This window comes from Lepidochelys olivacea, assembly GCF_965140295.1.
Source record: "Lepidochelys olivacea isolate rLepOli2 genome assembly, chromosome: 8".
NCBI lineage: Eukaryota > Metazoa > Chordata > Testudines > Cheloniidae > Lepidochelys > Lepidochelys olivacea.
Window position 1 is genome coordinate 99,276,518 of NC_140418.1, and position 14,634 is coordinate 99,291,151.

Below are 14,634 nucleotides of genomic sequence, written 5' to 3' on the forward strand. Positions count from 1 at the left end.
AGAAGGGTGGAGCTTTGTCCAATACGGCACATGAAACCAATTTTACTGGTGAGAGCTAGTGCTAAGCAGGGATTAATTTATTTTAAGCTAGTGCCACCCCTCAGCTCTAAACTCAAAGTGCTTTGCCTTACACATTTGGGAAAACAAAAACAAAACACCTTTTGCTGCATTTCTCCATGGGTAAGTAGCAGCAGATCAGTCAAGATGCGTAATAACATGCCAGCATTTTGAGATGAGAATGGGGTTCTTTGAATGAATGGTTATTTTGGTTTTGCTAGTGATTCCCACCCTCTCTTTCTTTCTGGACAGTATCTACCAGCATCCAATATAAGCAGTATTTCTTTCTTTTCTTTCTTTTTTTTTTTTTTAAAGAAAGCTTTTAGTTGCTACCAAGAAGGAAGAGCTAATTCACAGTCTATAATATTTAAAGGGGGGAAACAGAGTGAAACAGACTAAGAGTGAAATCCTGGCCCCATTCAAGTCAATGGCAAAACTCCCACGGACTTCAATAGAGCTAGGATTTCACCTTAACGCTAAGAACGCACAACAGATTCTTGGTCTCATTACTTTCCTGACCGTATAATATAAGCATACAAAGCAGAGAGCACATAAGGTTTGGGGTGGGGGGAGAGAGGTCATGAAAGCAATAGACAGAATGTTACAAAAGTACTTTATTACTAACACTATTACCTGTGTATTTTTTTTAAACTGAAATTTCAATTTTAGCTCAAATGGAAAAGGTCTGTACCACTGTAGTATGAAAAATTCTTCCTACCTTTTTAAGAACTTCAGTTTCAAAGTAAAATGGCAGCATTACAAAATGCTGTAGGAATTTGCTACTCTGGATTATATATTAGGATATGTGACATCCGAGAGTATTTAAACTATTTGATGCTGTGAAGCTGTTAAGAGGTTTTTTAGCAACTAACCTTTAAACAGAGCAAAACAATAACATTTACATTCTACTATATAATGCTCAGGTTAATTTAAGGATGAATCATGCAGACTGTATATTTAAAAACAATCTCATTCCATGGCCTGAAATTAATTATTCTAACCAACATAGTAATTCAATCATAAAAACATGAGTTTATTATTAGTGAAGCAGCTGAAGAACTGCATAGTCCATCCAACTGGTTGATACATTTTTTTCTGTACTCGGTTATGAAATGCAGTGTTGCAATTTTACAAGGTACATATTTTCAATTAGCGAGAGAATGTTACAGAACACAAACATGGAGTGAATATTTGTATTTAATGGAATTTAAACCAATAAGTCAACTGAAAGAGAGATCACCTCTGGCTTCAAAATGTCGTGAAAAAAATCAAATTTTGAATGAATGTGGTAATATATACATTTTAGAGCCATACAGCAGATATGTATACTTCATACTGTATGACATTCATTGCATATCCATGTCAAAAAGAAAAGTCAAACTAACTGATGGCTTAAAATTTGTATAATAATTAAAGTATTTAATATTTTTGCTTAATTTTGATATTGACTGAGTTAATACTTCCATTGTGTAAAAACATTGTGTACATTAAAAAAAATCACACTCAAACAAATTTAAAAAATATTTAAGTACAATTACTCTGCTGCAGTTGATGTTAGTGAAACCAACTCAATTTGGCCAAGCTAAGGTTTTGGTAGAAAAACATATGAACAATGAATATGCTTCAACTGTTTTGTTTAGTACCTTAGGATCTCCCTTAAAGAACTTTCTGCTGCAATTAGACTGTAATATCTCCCTGCTTTATTGTGTGGCTGTGGTTACTAAAACATCTGAACACGTTTAAAAATCTGGAAAGTCCATAGCCATTCTACACACTTTCATTTATTGTCTGGACAATTAAAGTACAAATAATTCAAACACAACAAGGTTATTAAAAAAACATTTACAATACTTTCCCTCAGAAATGATCTAAACTAGCAAGGTTAACATGAAGTCATTCATTATAACTAAAGTATACGACTGCCTGGTCCTAAGAAAGTTTTTTTTTTTAAATTATTATTCAGCTAGTAAAACACATTGTAGAGAAAAGATTCTGACATGCCTTCCCCACTAATGCTTAGCAAATGCATCAAAACCTTCCCAGCAAACTGCGCTCATTCATAGCAGATGATGTATAAAGGCTTCCCTGAACATTGAATGAGTGTTCTTTAGAACTAAAATCTTTTAAAAGTAAAAAAACTGATAAAATTATGATGCTGCCTTTGCTTTAGTTTTATCTGTCTACTACAAAAGTTTGCCTCTTCAGTGTGGAAAAAAACAATACTTAATCTACGTGCAGTTAGTGGGTATAGCATGGAAAAAATGCACAAAATAAGCACAAGTTATAAATAACCATAACGTTTTATTACCATTAAGACTAAACTTGTATTGAAAAGATTTTATATAACAAGACAAGAAAAGCAATAGCAAATTTAACTATCAACTAGATTATGCATAGCGAGTAACTGTTTCTAGTACTCAGGGAAGAGCATGACCCTTTTTTGTTTTAAATATATAACCGTACAAAGCACAAACATACTAAAATGATCAGTGCACTGGACATGGGAGAGCACCCCCTCAGTCATTTTGTTCCCTTAGCTCTGTTTTCCCCAATCTGAATTACATTAAAATAAAGACCCAGTTGTTTTCTTTTCTACTGTGCAGTAAGAAAAAATATTCACAACAAACATGACAATATATCAAACAATATTTCTACACAAGTTACCTTGATACCTCTGTCACTTAAGTATCATAAGAAAACATTTTAAGACATATACAAACAAAACTAGCAAAGTGTTACAACTTATAATAAATTAACAAAAAGAAAAATAACTTTTTATATATATATTTATATTATATATACACATACACACACAACAAAATGACACAATAATATGCTTCTTCCCATAGTTTAAGTAAACAAATAAGTAGACTAGCCAAACTAGCTATATTTGATTTTGGCCATATGCATCACATCGGCAATTAAATAAATAAGTGTTTCAAGCAACATAAACAGTGTTCCAAATGTGCCAACACAGCCCAATTATATCAGCATGGGCTATAAAGTGAATTTGAAAATTCTTAACAAATTTTAAGCAAATTATTTTTTCTAAACACATTACATTTAACTATGATACTAAGATATGTAAATAATTCTGTAGCACCTACTGCTCAAACCAAGGAAGTTTTTGATCAAAACAATTATTTTTTTTAAACTTTTGTTCTGCTGATATCCCATACTGATGACTTAAAGAAAAACTGTCTTGCAATTCATCTCCTTGCTTTTGGGTTTTGACTGTGGGTAACTGTGTGCCTGGGAAGAACACTCTCCCGTACTGTATTTAATATTTTTATTACATGCTATGAAAAGATACGAAGATCATCTGTTTGTAACCCATCCTTCAAAAAACAATCTACTAATCCAGTTTAAAACACACGTCTTGATCTCTAAAAAGTTACCAGTGCAGTATGAACATGACAAAGTTGTCAATTTCCCCTAAATTAGCCAGTCAAAATATTTTTTCTCAAATCCAGATTCTCTTGTAAAAATTCTTTATATTTTATAAAAATAGATTTTTCTTGAAACCCATTTTCAGCAAAGAGACCACCTCTTTGGCAACATTGTTAATGTTATTTAAATTGTTCTGTCATCAGGTATCCCCCTTTTACCCCATTCCCTAACAGAAGACTGTTTAGTTCACATGATATAAAAGAAAAAAGGAAAAATAAAAAAGGTTGCAAAAGTATGTGGTTTTTGTTGTTGTTGTTTTTTATTTTGCAATTTTTATTGTTCCTCTTTAATTTATATGGGGGGTTTACCAATCTGATTGGATCAACATTTGAAAAAAAAAGAAAAATCTTTTTTCTTTCTTTTAATCCCATTAGTTTGTAAAAATTGCTTTTGTTTTTTATTTTTTTCAAATGAGTGAATGGTCATCTTAAAAAGAGCCACCTTCAAGGAAGGTAGTAAAACTAGCTGGCCGGGTAAAAATCCCTGCACATTGTTATCTATGTATATTATATTCAACAACGACAGCTATGAAAGAACATTCAATGCATCAAAGGTTTTTTTTGTTTTTGTTTTTTTCTAAGCATTATAAAATCCTTTCCTGTTCATCACAGGATATCCAATGTTTTAATACTTAGGCAACACTGGCTTATAAAGTCCATGGTTGAATATAAGCCTTGCAGAGTTTTTGTTTGTTCGTATATATATTTATATATATATATATATATGTTTTAGTAAGTAAAGATATGAAATTCAGGATTTGTGGGTTTTGTTGGTTTTAAAGGAAACTTGCAATACTCTGTCTCCTAAACGGTATCCATTAAGGCTGGCAATTGCCATGGCAGCTTCATCATAGTTGGTCATAGTGACAAAGCCAAATCCCTTGCACTTGTTGGTGTTGAAATCGCGGATCACCTTGACGTTATTAACTGCTCCGAAGGGGCCAAAGAGCTGCCACAGCACACTTTCATCTGAGTCGGGAGACAAATTGTAGACAAAGATGCACCATCCAGTCCCAGTGTGGCCAGGAATATTCATTCCAACAAGGCTCGTCATCCCATCAATTGTGATCGGGGAAAACCTACCAAATAAAAAGAGGGGGCTATTCTAGACATAGCGCTTAGCACAAATTACACGGAACTGAGACTTAAAATAAAGCTCATTAAGGTTTCATGATCCAATCCTTGAGATGTAAACTATATGTCCATCTTTGCTCTCAGTTACACAGGTGCCAGTAACACCCACTGAAATGAATGGCAGCTGCGAACAATGTAAGAGATGAGAACTGGGCACAATCACATTTCCCTTCCACAATAAGTTCTAGTTTGCAGTGTCTGAGGTCTAATAAAGGGAATTCTTAAGGAACACCTAAATAAGCATGGGTCAAATCTTGCAGTGCTAATTAGGGGAATTCCACTGAATGAGTAAGAAATGCAGCATTTGGCCTGACATTTCTATCAACAAAACAACCCAGCTAAAGGATATGGATACAACTGCAAAGTTACCAATGATTTAACACTTTACATCCTACCAGACCCTCATGGAAAAATGGATCTCTTAGGGATTGGTTTTAAATGTGAATATGAAACATTGTCAAATTTCAGCAATATCTCTGCATTCAGCCTCTTTATATATCCTAAACGCATTTGAGAGATTTTTAAATGGAAAACAGGAAGTTTTGTCTGTTTCTAGTATACAGACTTTTATTCAAATATATTTTAAAAAATTCATTGTTAGTAACGTTATCTTAAAAATGTCTGTACATATCAATGAGCATGTGTGTAGTAATTGTAAAGCAGGAAAAACCAGTGCCTGAAAACGTTTGGTTAGATCATTCCCTTTAACAGTTGATAAAACATCATTTTTGAGGCTATCATCAATGGGTTACATTTAAAGTAACTTACATGTAAGAAAAGTCTTGCTAAAAATCATATTTCTACACTGAATTTTAAAGTAGGCATCCTCACTGAATTAATTCCTATACTGAATAATTCTTACCTTTGTTTTGCAATGCAGATGTACAGACTACAACCTCTTAAAAAATTTGTAATAATATTTATAATATTTTTAGATGCATTTAGTGAATAGAACTCCTTAACATTACTCTACTGTAAGTGGAAGTGAACAGACCATACAAGGAATTTTACAGTGTGTTGATTGCTTATCTTCTATGTGGAATTACACTTAGAGTCTTGATTGCCCTTTGACGTACATCCAGAACGCTTCCGGATATTGCACCTAAATTGAGAATATCACTCAATTTTTTCTACAGCCTGCAAACACTTATGCAAATCAGCAACTTTATTCACACGCATAACAGCTTGGAGGACTGGGCCCTCTGAGTCATATGCAGGCTTGCAAAAGTGTTCAGGGTTGCAGTAAGTCTGCTCTTGTTGATGTCATTGCAAACAATTCCCACTGAATTCCACTTTTGAAAAATCCCACCCATAATATCTGTAATGCTTTATTTTTTTTTTTTGGGTTGGGGGGGGAATCCTTAAACTAATTATCAGACTGACACAGAACAGTTTTGTTAGCGTAGACTTCTTTGTGCATTTCCTCAGCTGGTGCAAACAGACAGCTAAAGCTGTGTGAATAACTGATTTTTCAGTTTGCTAACAGTTGATTTTGGATTGAAACCTTCAGTTCAAACAAAACCAAAACATTTAGTTTCTGATTTTTATGTTTTTAATTTTTTTTTGCATTATAAAATTAAAATAAATTTCTAAATGAAAAGTTGTTCTGAATTAAAAAATCAAAATGTTTTGCTTCAAAAATGTCTAAATGAATCATTCTGATTTTTTGGGGAAACCTTTTAGGGCTTTTTTTAAAAAAAACCAAACACTGAAGCAATTCAGCAAAATCAATAAAAATATGCCAAATGTTTCTGTCAACACAAAGCCACCATTTTCAATTAAAAAACTCCCATTTTTGTCTGAAAAATGTTGTCCAGCTCTAAACAAAGCTGGAGCTATGCCTTTTTATACCAGCTGAGAATCTGGCCCATTAGATAGTAAGTTCTCTTCTCTATAAGGGATACATTTAAACAAATTGAGGGTACAGCTAAGTACTGAACAAATTCCTTTCAGCCAGCAGAATTTGAGTGCAATTCAGAAAATGGGGTCTTGAAGTTTGCAAACTTTAACAGCCTACATAAAGGCCAGCAAATACTATTTATGCTATTATGCTTCATATGCAGTGTGTTTGTGTAAGAATGTTTGACTGTGTACTTCCATATAAATGATGTTAATAGATTGGTTATATGATGCACATACAGTTGTACAGTACTATGCTACATTTGTGGGTCTAAGGTTGCCAAATGTTTACACTATACTGTATTGCACGAGAAATACGATTATATAATTAAAAAGACCTGTGATGCACATGCACCATGAGTCAAAGTTTCATATTCAACCTTAACATTATCATGGTTTCCAAATGTTTGAGAATTCAACTGCGCAAACTTAATCTTCCCTTAATATAAATTTTTAATGGAATTTCCTATGTTTATTTTAAAACTAAAAGAGAGCTATTTAGCTAGACATCACCAGAATGCCTTCTCCTTGCACTTTCAGAGGTCCACAAGAGAGCCTCTCTCCTCCAAACCTCAGGAACCGTGCAGCTTTTACCTGCTCATGAAACCTTAACTATAGCAACTGCTTCATCCCTCACTATAATATAGGCTGATGTGGTATAAATGTTTATTGACATGAGTTTGGGATGGCGTATTATTCACTAGCGGCAAAGCCGTGAATTACTGAAGTCACCCCCAATGAATCTTTCATTCCACGCCAAATCATCGTGTATTTTGTACAGGATACATATTTTATAGCAAAACTAATCTGGGGATGTTTTGGAGACAGTTTCAGAAGTTTTTATTTATACATCGAAATAACACAGAGTTTGCAAAAGGGTAAGTACAATTCTTCAGGACTTGCAGGGAGAAGAACATAACTAACACTTTTAAGAAACTTCAATAAACACTGAAAAAAAGCTTTTGTGATGTTTAATGCCTATGTCTCATGATCTATCAGTGCTAGAGACAACAGCCTTAGAACAGCGGAAAAGAGATACCTGGCTCTCTAACGATACTAGTCTGCTTTTCCTTGTCTTGATGAGTCACAATAAATCAGAAATTAAATCTTTCGTAGTCTAGGACAGAACATGGTTTGTCCTGTACCACAGGTCAGTGTAATTCTGGGTAGGAAATTAAATATTCAGGAGAGAAAAAAAAAAATCTCGAACAGTTATTTGTAAGTGGCAGCTGTCTGAAGCTCCGAAGAGTTTTGAAATGTTACTAGCAGGACTGAAAGAGATGGATTAGTGGGTAGACTGCAGGTGAGGCAGTGAAAGGGGTATAATGAATTGCAAAACCATGCAGCGAATTTTGATTTATGTGCTGATCATGGGATACATGATTTGGGTTTTTTGGGTAGATGTAAAACATCTAATTTGAAAGGTACTTTGGCATACAAGTAACCTTATGGTGTACATACTTGCCATTAAGTTGCACAATTGCCATTGCTGAAGTAGTTAAGACTTACTCTAGTGTCCACTTCTGAACAGTTTAAAGATATACTTACCATGACATGTATGGGATGAGCTTTATAAAAGAGCACCTAGTTTTCATGAATGTGCAGGGCTGACCATTTCTGTAGATTACGGTGCTTCCTCAGCTCAGAGCGCAGGGCTATAGGTGCACAGCTCTGCATAATGTCAGGAATGAGACTATGCCCCTATAGTTCTGTAAGGTTCCCCTGTGTCGACGTGCGTTGTTAACGAAGAGGAAACACTAACATATATCAACTTTTTTTTTCAGATTGAACACGGAACACACTCATTATGGAACATGAATGTTTCAAAATCAACTGAGCTTTAATTTCAATCTGAACACACAAACCTGTCTAAATTAAAACAAACACACACAGAAACAAACCACAAGCACTAAGAAATATTTGCAACAATTGTTAAACCTGTAACAAAAGAAACTTAGGGCTGATTAAGGTGCATACAGTTACATTTTTAAAGTTAACTTTGTGGTAGGACACAGCTAGAGGAAAGGATGAGGCTATTTAATTCTATTTTCCTCTGACAATTTTCACAGTATCAGATCAGAGATCAGCAAAAACTTCAGTTTCATAGTTTTGATTCAGGAAAATATGCCATTTAGCAGCACTATTGGTGTTAGAATACTTGTAGCTGTTGCACCTAAACCATCTGAGAAGCCCACCTGTAAATAAAAGAAAAGGTGAAAAAAACCCACACACAACTTTTGAGTGTGGCCTTAAAGTAACAAAACCAACTGAAGTCCAAACTTAAAAAAAGAATTTGACATGCTGGTGGAAGAAAAGAAGGAATTAAAAAAAATAAAGTTAGTGATTTAAAAAATAAATTGTAGCACCAATCTGTGCCAACATGGACATCTGGCAATCTGTGGAATTCTAATTACCTCTTTACGCCATAGGCCATATTAAGCAAATTGTCCAGCCTGAAAAGAGAAGGAGGGTCTTTGGGTTAATGTCTCACAGATGGCAAGATCGCTCAATGGAACTATTATTAATAATGTTCCATTTTCAAAGAAGAAATGTTCAACAAGTTTTTCACACATCTAAGGAGTTCAGAAAGCAGGAACTCTCTTGAGTTTCAGACTGTATTCAAATTTCAACCATAATATTTAATGCCATTTTTAACATGCTTTGAGATTTAAGACAGGTCAACTCTCACTATATAACTAGGACTCTGGTGGCACCTTAAAGGCTAACAAATTTATTTGGGTATAAGCTTTTGTGGGTAAAAAACCACGATGCACCAGATGCATCGTGGGTTTTTTACCCATGAAAGCTTATACCCAAATAAATTTGTTAGCCTTTAAGGTGCCCCAGACTCCTTGTTGTATTTGTGGATACAGACTAACACGGCTACCCCTCTGACACTACATAGCTACATCTCAAGATTTGACTGGGTGTTAAAAATTTCCCTTTGATTTTTCATTTGTAGATTATATTAGTGTGAAATAATAACAAGTACAATACTTCAACAGTTCACCTTTCATTGCAATTAAACTTGCGAATAAAGTGTTAGAATCCAAAATTAGAGGAATAGAAACACACTGGTTATAAGCAACTCTTGCTTCCCAGTTTTACAAAACTGGTTAGACTTTTTCTTTTGTTTAGACAAATATTTAGTAATAACGATCCCCAAAACCTGTCAGCGTAAATTGCCACTGAATTTGGGAGATTAATTGTAATCTACTTTATGTTTAATACACAATATGAAAAATCCTTTATCTACATAAGGAGTCAGTGGCTTTTATACCCTTACCAAAGATGTTTTAAATATACACTTGTTTTCATATAAACCAGGGAGGTGACTGACCTTTTCTGTGCTCTTCTTTAATTCATTTAATATTTTAAAATGGCAAATGTCACAGTGAAATAAATTTAAAAGCTAATATTTATCTTAACCACGCCAGTAAGTCCAAGCATTCTTATTTAATATTTTTTAAAGAAAGACCTTTTGCTGAAAATGCTAGGTTGCCTAAATGATATTATACATCATCAAAATAACAGAGAGAACCCAGTACTGCTAATGCTGTGTTACATATCAGATACAAGCAGTACTTTCAAAATGTAAATCATAAAACATCACACAGCATCTCAGAACTCATATCAAAGACTACACAAGGTCTCTTTATACCTTGAGCAGACATCTGAGGCTAATAATGTAATAAAACTACTGCTGAATAGAACAGTCAACTTTTGCCAGCTACCAGCCGATTCCACTCAATGTTAAACTGAAAGTTGCATCAATACCACAACAATGCTGCAGAAAAAGTAAGTTGCTAAAAAAAACCCCAACCAAACAGAAAAGTCACTTTCCATTTCAGTATCAATATAACCTTTCATTCCGTCATTCTTTTACCTAAGGCCTCATGAGATTGGATTGTATAGTTGAGATGTTTTAGTCAATATGGAATGATTATGGCTGTGTGCAGATTTTCCTGTTTACTTGCTTGGAAAGAATGTTCAATTTTACAAAGAAATTGAAGTCAATCTACAATTCCAAAATACATTTTCAACACAACCCCTACCCCAAGTCATCATAGCTGGTAGAGCTCCAGTTGTTTTGCAGATGGATAGTTACCTGAATCTCTGAGCCTGGTGGTGTAGTGGTCCAGGGTAGCGTCTGTTGGGAGACTGGTACAGCTGCGAAAGGAGTGCCTGGCTTGTCTTCTGGCTGGGGTTATTGGCGAACTTCACAGTAATTGGTTCTGTAGCACCACTAGGTTTCTGGCCATTTAGTCCCTTTATGGCTTCTTCTGCTTCTATTCTCTTATCAAAACGGATAAATCCCACACCTCGAGAGACACCTGGGAATAAAGAAAAGGCCTTGTTAAATAAAGGTTAAAAAAAAGTAAGCTTTTTTAAGCTTCAGGAGTCTTTCACATATCTAAGGAAACAAAACAACATGTTCATTTTGATCCGAGATCAGAACACATTACTTTGTGAGAAAAAAATTATTTTCCCCATCAAGGAAAAAAGCCCTGTTCTTTTAAGATCATTTACTGAACCTTTCCTCCTACATTATATTGTGATAATTGTAGCAGATGACAGACATACAAGTAGTAAATTGCTTGATACATTCCCCTTAAACATGGATTACCAGTCATTTTTAAAAGATTCTGCATTTAAAAAACACCCCCGTGCATTTGCTTCCCCTTAAAGTTACATATATAAAAAACTGTACATGTACAGTAACATCAGCATATATGTAAGATTACATTTTACATCCAAAGTCATGGCTTCTTAATGTACATCTGTACAGCTTGCTGCTTCACTATAGCCATTCTGCTTCAAAAGCATTTAAGTTTGCCATTTTCTGAAAATACTTAAATTTTAAGAAAAGTTTTTTTAACCTGTGACTTGATCAACCAGAATTCGTGAGGTGATGATGCGCCCATATTGTGAAAATAACTGTTCTAGTTCTTTCTGGGTCATCGTTTTTGGAAGGCCGCTAACATACAAGTTAGCATCTCTGATTGATGCTGAACTTGGACGGGCGTATGACACCTAGGGGATTAAAAATAAAGAATTAATACACTTTCCATGAATACATTTACCTCATACATTTAAATCAACAGATTATTTTTTGTCTTTACAATCCATAGCATTAATTTAAACAACCCTGCAATTCAGAATTTAGATGTTCTTTTAATAGCAACAAGGACTAGGAAAACGTGAGGGAAAACAAAAGGAAAGCAGGAGACAACTTGAACAAATGTAAGGATAAGGCCTCTTTAAGTGCAAGCACAAAATAGCTACTGTACAGTGGTAGATTAACTCACAACTTCCCACGCACAGTTTTGTAAATTTACCCCATGGTCTGTGGGTGTATAGATGATTTACTGTATTCAACACATAAAAATCTTTGACTGTACCTAGCATTCTGAGGTTCCAATGTGTTTTGTTTTAAGCATATGAAACAGATCAGGTTAGTTGCAGAGAGATCTTTTATGCTATATCTCTTTGCATTTTCCTTCTAAACTGGCAACATCTTCCCTTGCTGAATTATAATGTACTGGTGAAATCAGGCTAAACAAACATCTACTTTGGGAACCGTAAACAGCATATCCCCCCCCCATCTTCTTATCTGCCATTTTATTTCAAAAAGTCCCTTGCAATGTAAGCCTGAAACCAGACTGTGTAAAAATATTATGACCAAATAAGCAAAAATCCAGTTGATGCATTACATATGTATTGTGAAAAAATTATTACACCAGATTTCTGTTACGGGTTTAACTTTTTTCTACCAAAATGCAAACACAACCCAAATAGAATTTCAAATGGGTTTACATCTGCACCACGCTCATAAGCAAAACTTAACCGTTATTGTATTCAGAATTCATTTTTTATTTTAAAAGAAAAACACACTCTTAAAAACAATCTACATCTTAGGCTAACAAAAGCACTCCCTGATAAAGGTGTTTCTTGCATGGCTAATATGAAATAAAGATTGTGAAGAGATTTATTTTACAGCACATTTGAAACACTGTTCGCTTTAACTTTCTGAACAATTTTAATTTAGTCTAATGCAATATATTTCAATCTACACAGCTCTAAATTCCTACTGTCTACACATACAGTATATGCAGGTAGGCAGGGGAGGGGAGGTCCAGTCACGAATATAATGCATTAAGCAAGCCTGTCTCCCTCTTCCCAACACAAATGATAGATGTCTTTATGTGCTCCACACCTAAAAATAGATGTTGACTCAACACAGAAAAGTACGTGAATGACTAATATTTGCTTCCACAGCCTTTTGCATGTAACAGGAGACAAACTCTCGACTGATTTTACATTGTAAAGTTTTTGGTGACTTTTAAAAAAAACCCAAACTCACGTGTTTGTACATGACTTTTGTTAAAACTCACGTTAAACAATAAGACTAAAGGGAAATGGATGAAAAGGAAGGAAAATGCTGGAAAAGAGTGTAGCTAAAACATTTACACCCAAGATGGCAGGCACAGACAATGATATACCAAGGCACTGGCACAAATATCCAGTCTAACGGTATTCAAATATCAAATGAATGTGTATCAAAGCAGTAAAGAACATTATAGGTGGGATTTCAGTAAGTGCCCCCATGACTTCAGAGCTTGAGTCCCATGGACTTTCAATGGGTCAAGTGCTCCTAAGTCACTTACAGGCCTTGCAAACCCCCACCCTGGGTGTTTAGTGAGGCGCTGAGAGTACAGTCCATGTAGCTCAGCGCTCCTTCATGTAATTCCTACGTGATGCCTGGTGGTTTGGTGGAGAGGTCCTAGGATTTCGTAGACTGGCCTTTCATCTGTGGAGAACACAGTTAAAAACCTTGTCTTAGATCATACATGAGTTTGGTGGTTTCTTATTCTCAGTTTATGCATAATCACAAAACCGCCACACATTTTGGAGCAAGTTGTGGGATAACTGGAAGGCACTGCTTAAGGCGGATCCAGGATTAGAATAGCAGGGGTGTCACATGCTAACTGTGGAGTGCACTTACAGGGCAACATCTGTGAGATTTCACAGCACTTGTTCACACTACGCCAGCCTCCAGCTGGTATGATTAACCTCCGTTTTCAAGAGAAATAAACTAAGTCTTGGCATAAAATCCTGGCTCCACTGAAGTCAATGAGAGTTTGCCACTGACTTCAATGGGGCCAGGATTTCACCCTGAATTTTCAGAAAGAATCTATCACCTCAAAACAATTTTCTATAAACATCCTATCTTAATAAGGGCACTGTCAAGGGCACCACTCTAAAGCTACCCTTTGGAAAAATCTATTTGCTCCTAAAAACGGAGAACTGCAAGACACACAAAATTCTTGGGCAAACTGCCAAATCCAGGTCCTGGGTTTCTTCACTTTAGCACATTCAGCAACCCAGTGCCTTATTCTACCCTGAGCAGAAAAGGTATACAGATAGAGGAAAATATCACTTTTTGGGGCACTGAAAGACTGGGATTCTTGAAGATTTTAATACTTTGCTCTGTTCTTGTGAGCCATGCAGACAGGCAAAGTGGGTGGAGAGAGAGAGAGTGAACTTTGCACAATCTCTCTCTCTCTCACACACAAACACATCCACCCACACCGCATGTAAACCACATCATTAACTGAGATCTAATTTTAGTTCCACCTGCCTTAAAACAGTCAGGCTACAGAGGATACTGGGCAGTGAGCTGCCAAAGGATAGTCAGCTATCCTCAATCTCCAACACATAGGGTTCTGAATGTGAGAGGGACACAAGGCTAGTGAAGGCTATTTCTTCTCTTCAGTCTTTTCCCGACTTCCCTCCCAGGTCAATCAAGTACAAATCCATTCATTAGACAGACCCACCCTCTTAAGTTATTGTTCAATTAGTAGTGGGCACCCACGTTTTTATAAGGGGTTACAGGAAAAAATCCCATCACTTCACTGTGCTGTAAAGGGGTTAGAACAGTTATTATGGAGATGTGCCAAAACAGGCTCCCATTTTGTTACTGAACATTGCAGAACACTCAGAAAATGTGTCGCATGAATTCTTTATATTTACACTTATCTCCCATTAGGAACCTTAGTTTGCTTTTACCAGCATGAGGGATCTGAAACACAAA

General features: G+C 35.4%; 1 protein-coding gene across 8 annotated transcripts in view; it reads right to left on the reverse strand.

Moving 5' to 3' along the window:
• Nucleotides 1–1,509: 1,509 nt before the first annotated feature.
• Nucleotides 1,510–14,634, reverse strand: part of ELAVL4 (ELAV like RNA binding protein 4) — a 106,928-nt gene continuing 93,803 nt past the window's right edge. For 4 of the 8 annotated variants that reach the window (XM_084637210.1, XM_084637211.1, XM_084637212.1 and 1 more), the window contains exons 4-7: nt 11,420–11,573; nt 10,648–10,873; nt 8,954–8,992; nt 1,515–4,585 (exon numbers count right to left, since the gene is read on the reverse strand). In XM_084637210.1, the coding sequence (XP_084493336.1) occupies nt 4,258–4,585; nt 8,954–8,992; nt 10,648–10,873; nt 11,420–11,573 (747 nt within the window). In that variant the 3' untranslated portion in view covers nt 1,515–4,257. Of the gene's footprint in view, nt 4,586–8,953; nt 8,993–10,647; nt 10,874–11,419; nt 11,574–14,634 lie in introns of all 8 variants that reach the window. The other 4 variants (XM_084637208.1, XM_084637205.1, XM_084637207.1 and 1 more) reach the window with 2 other exon arrangements.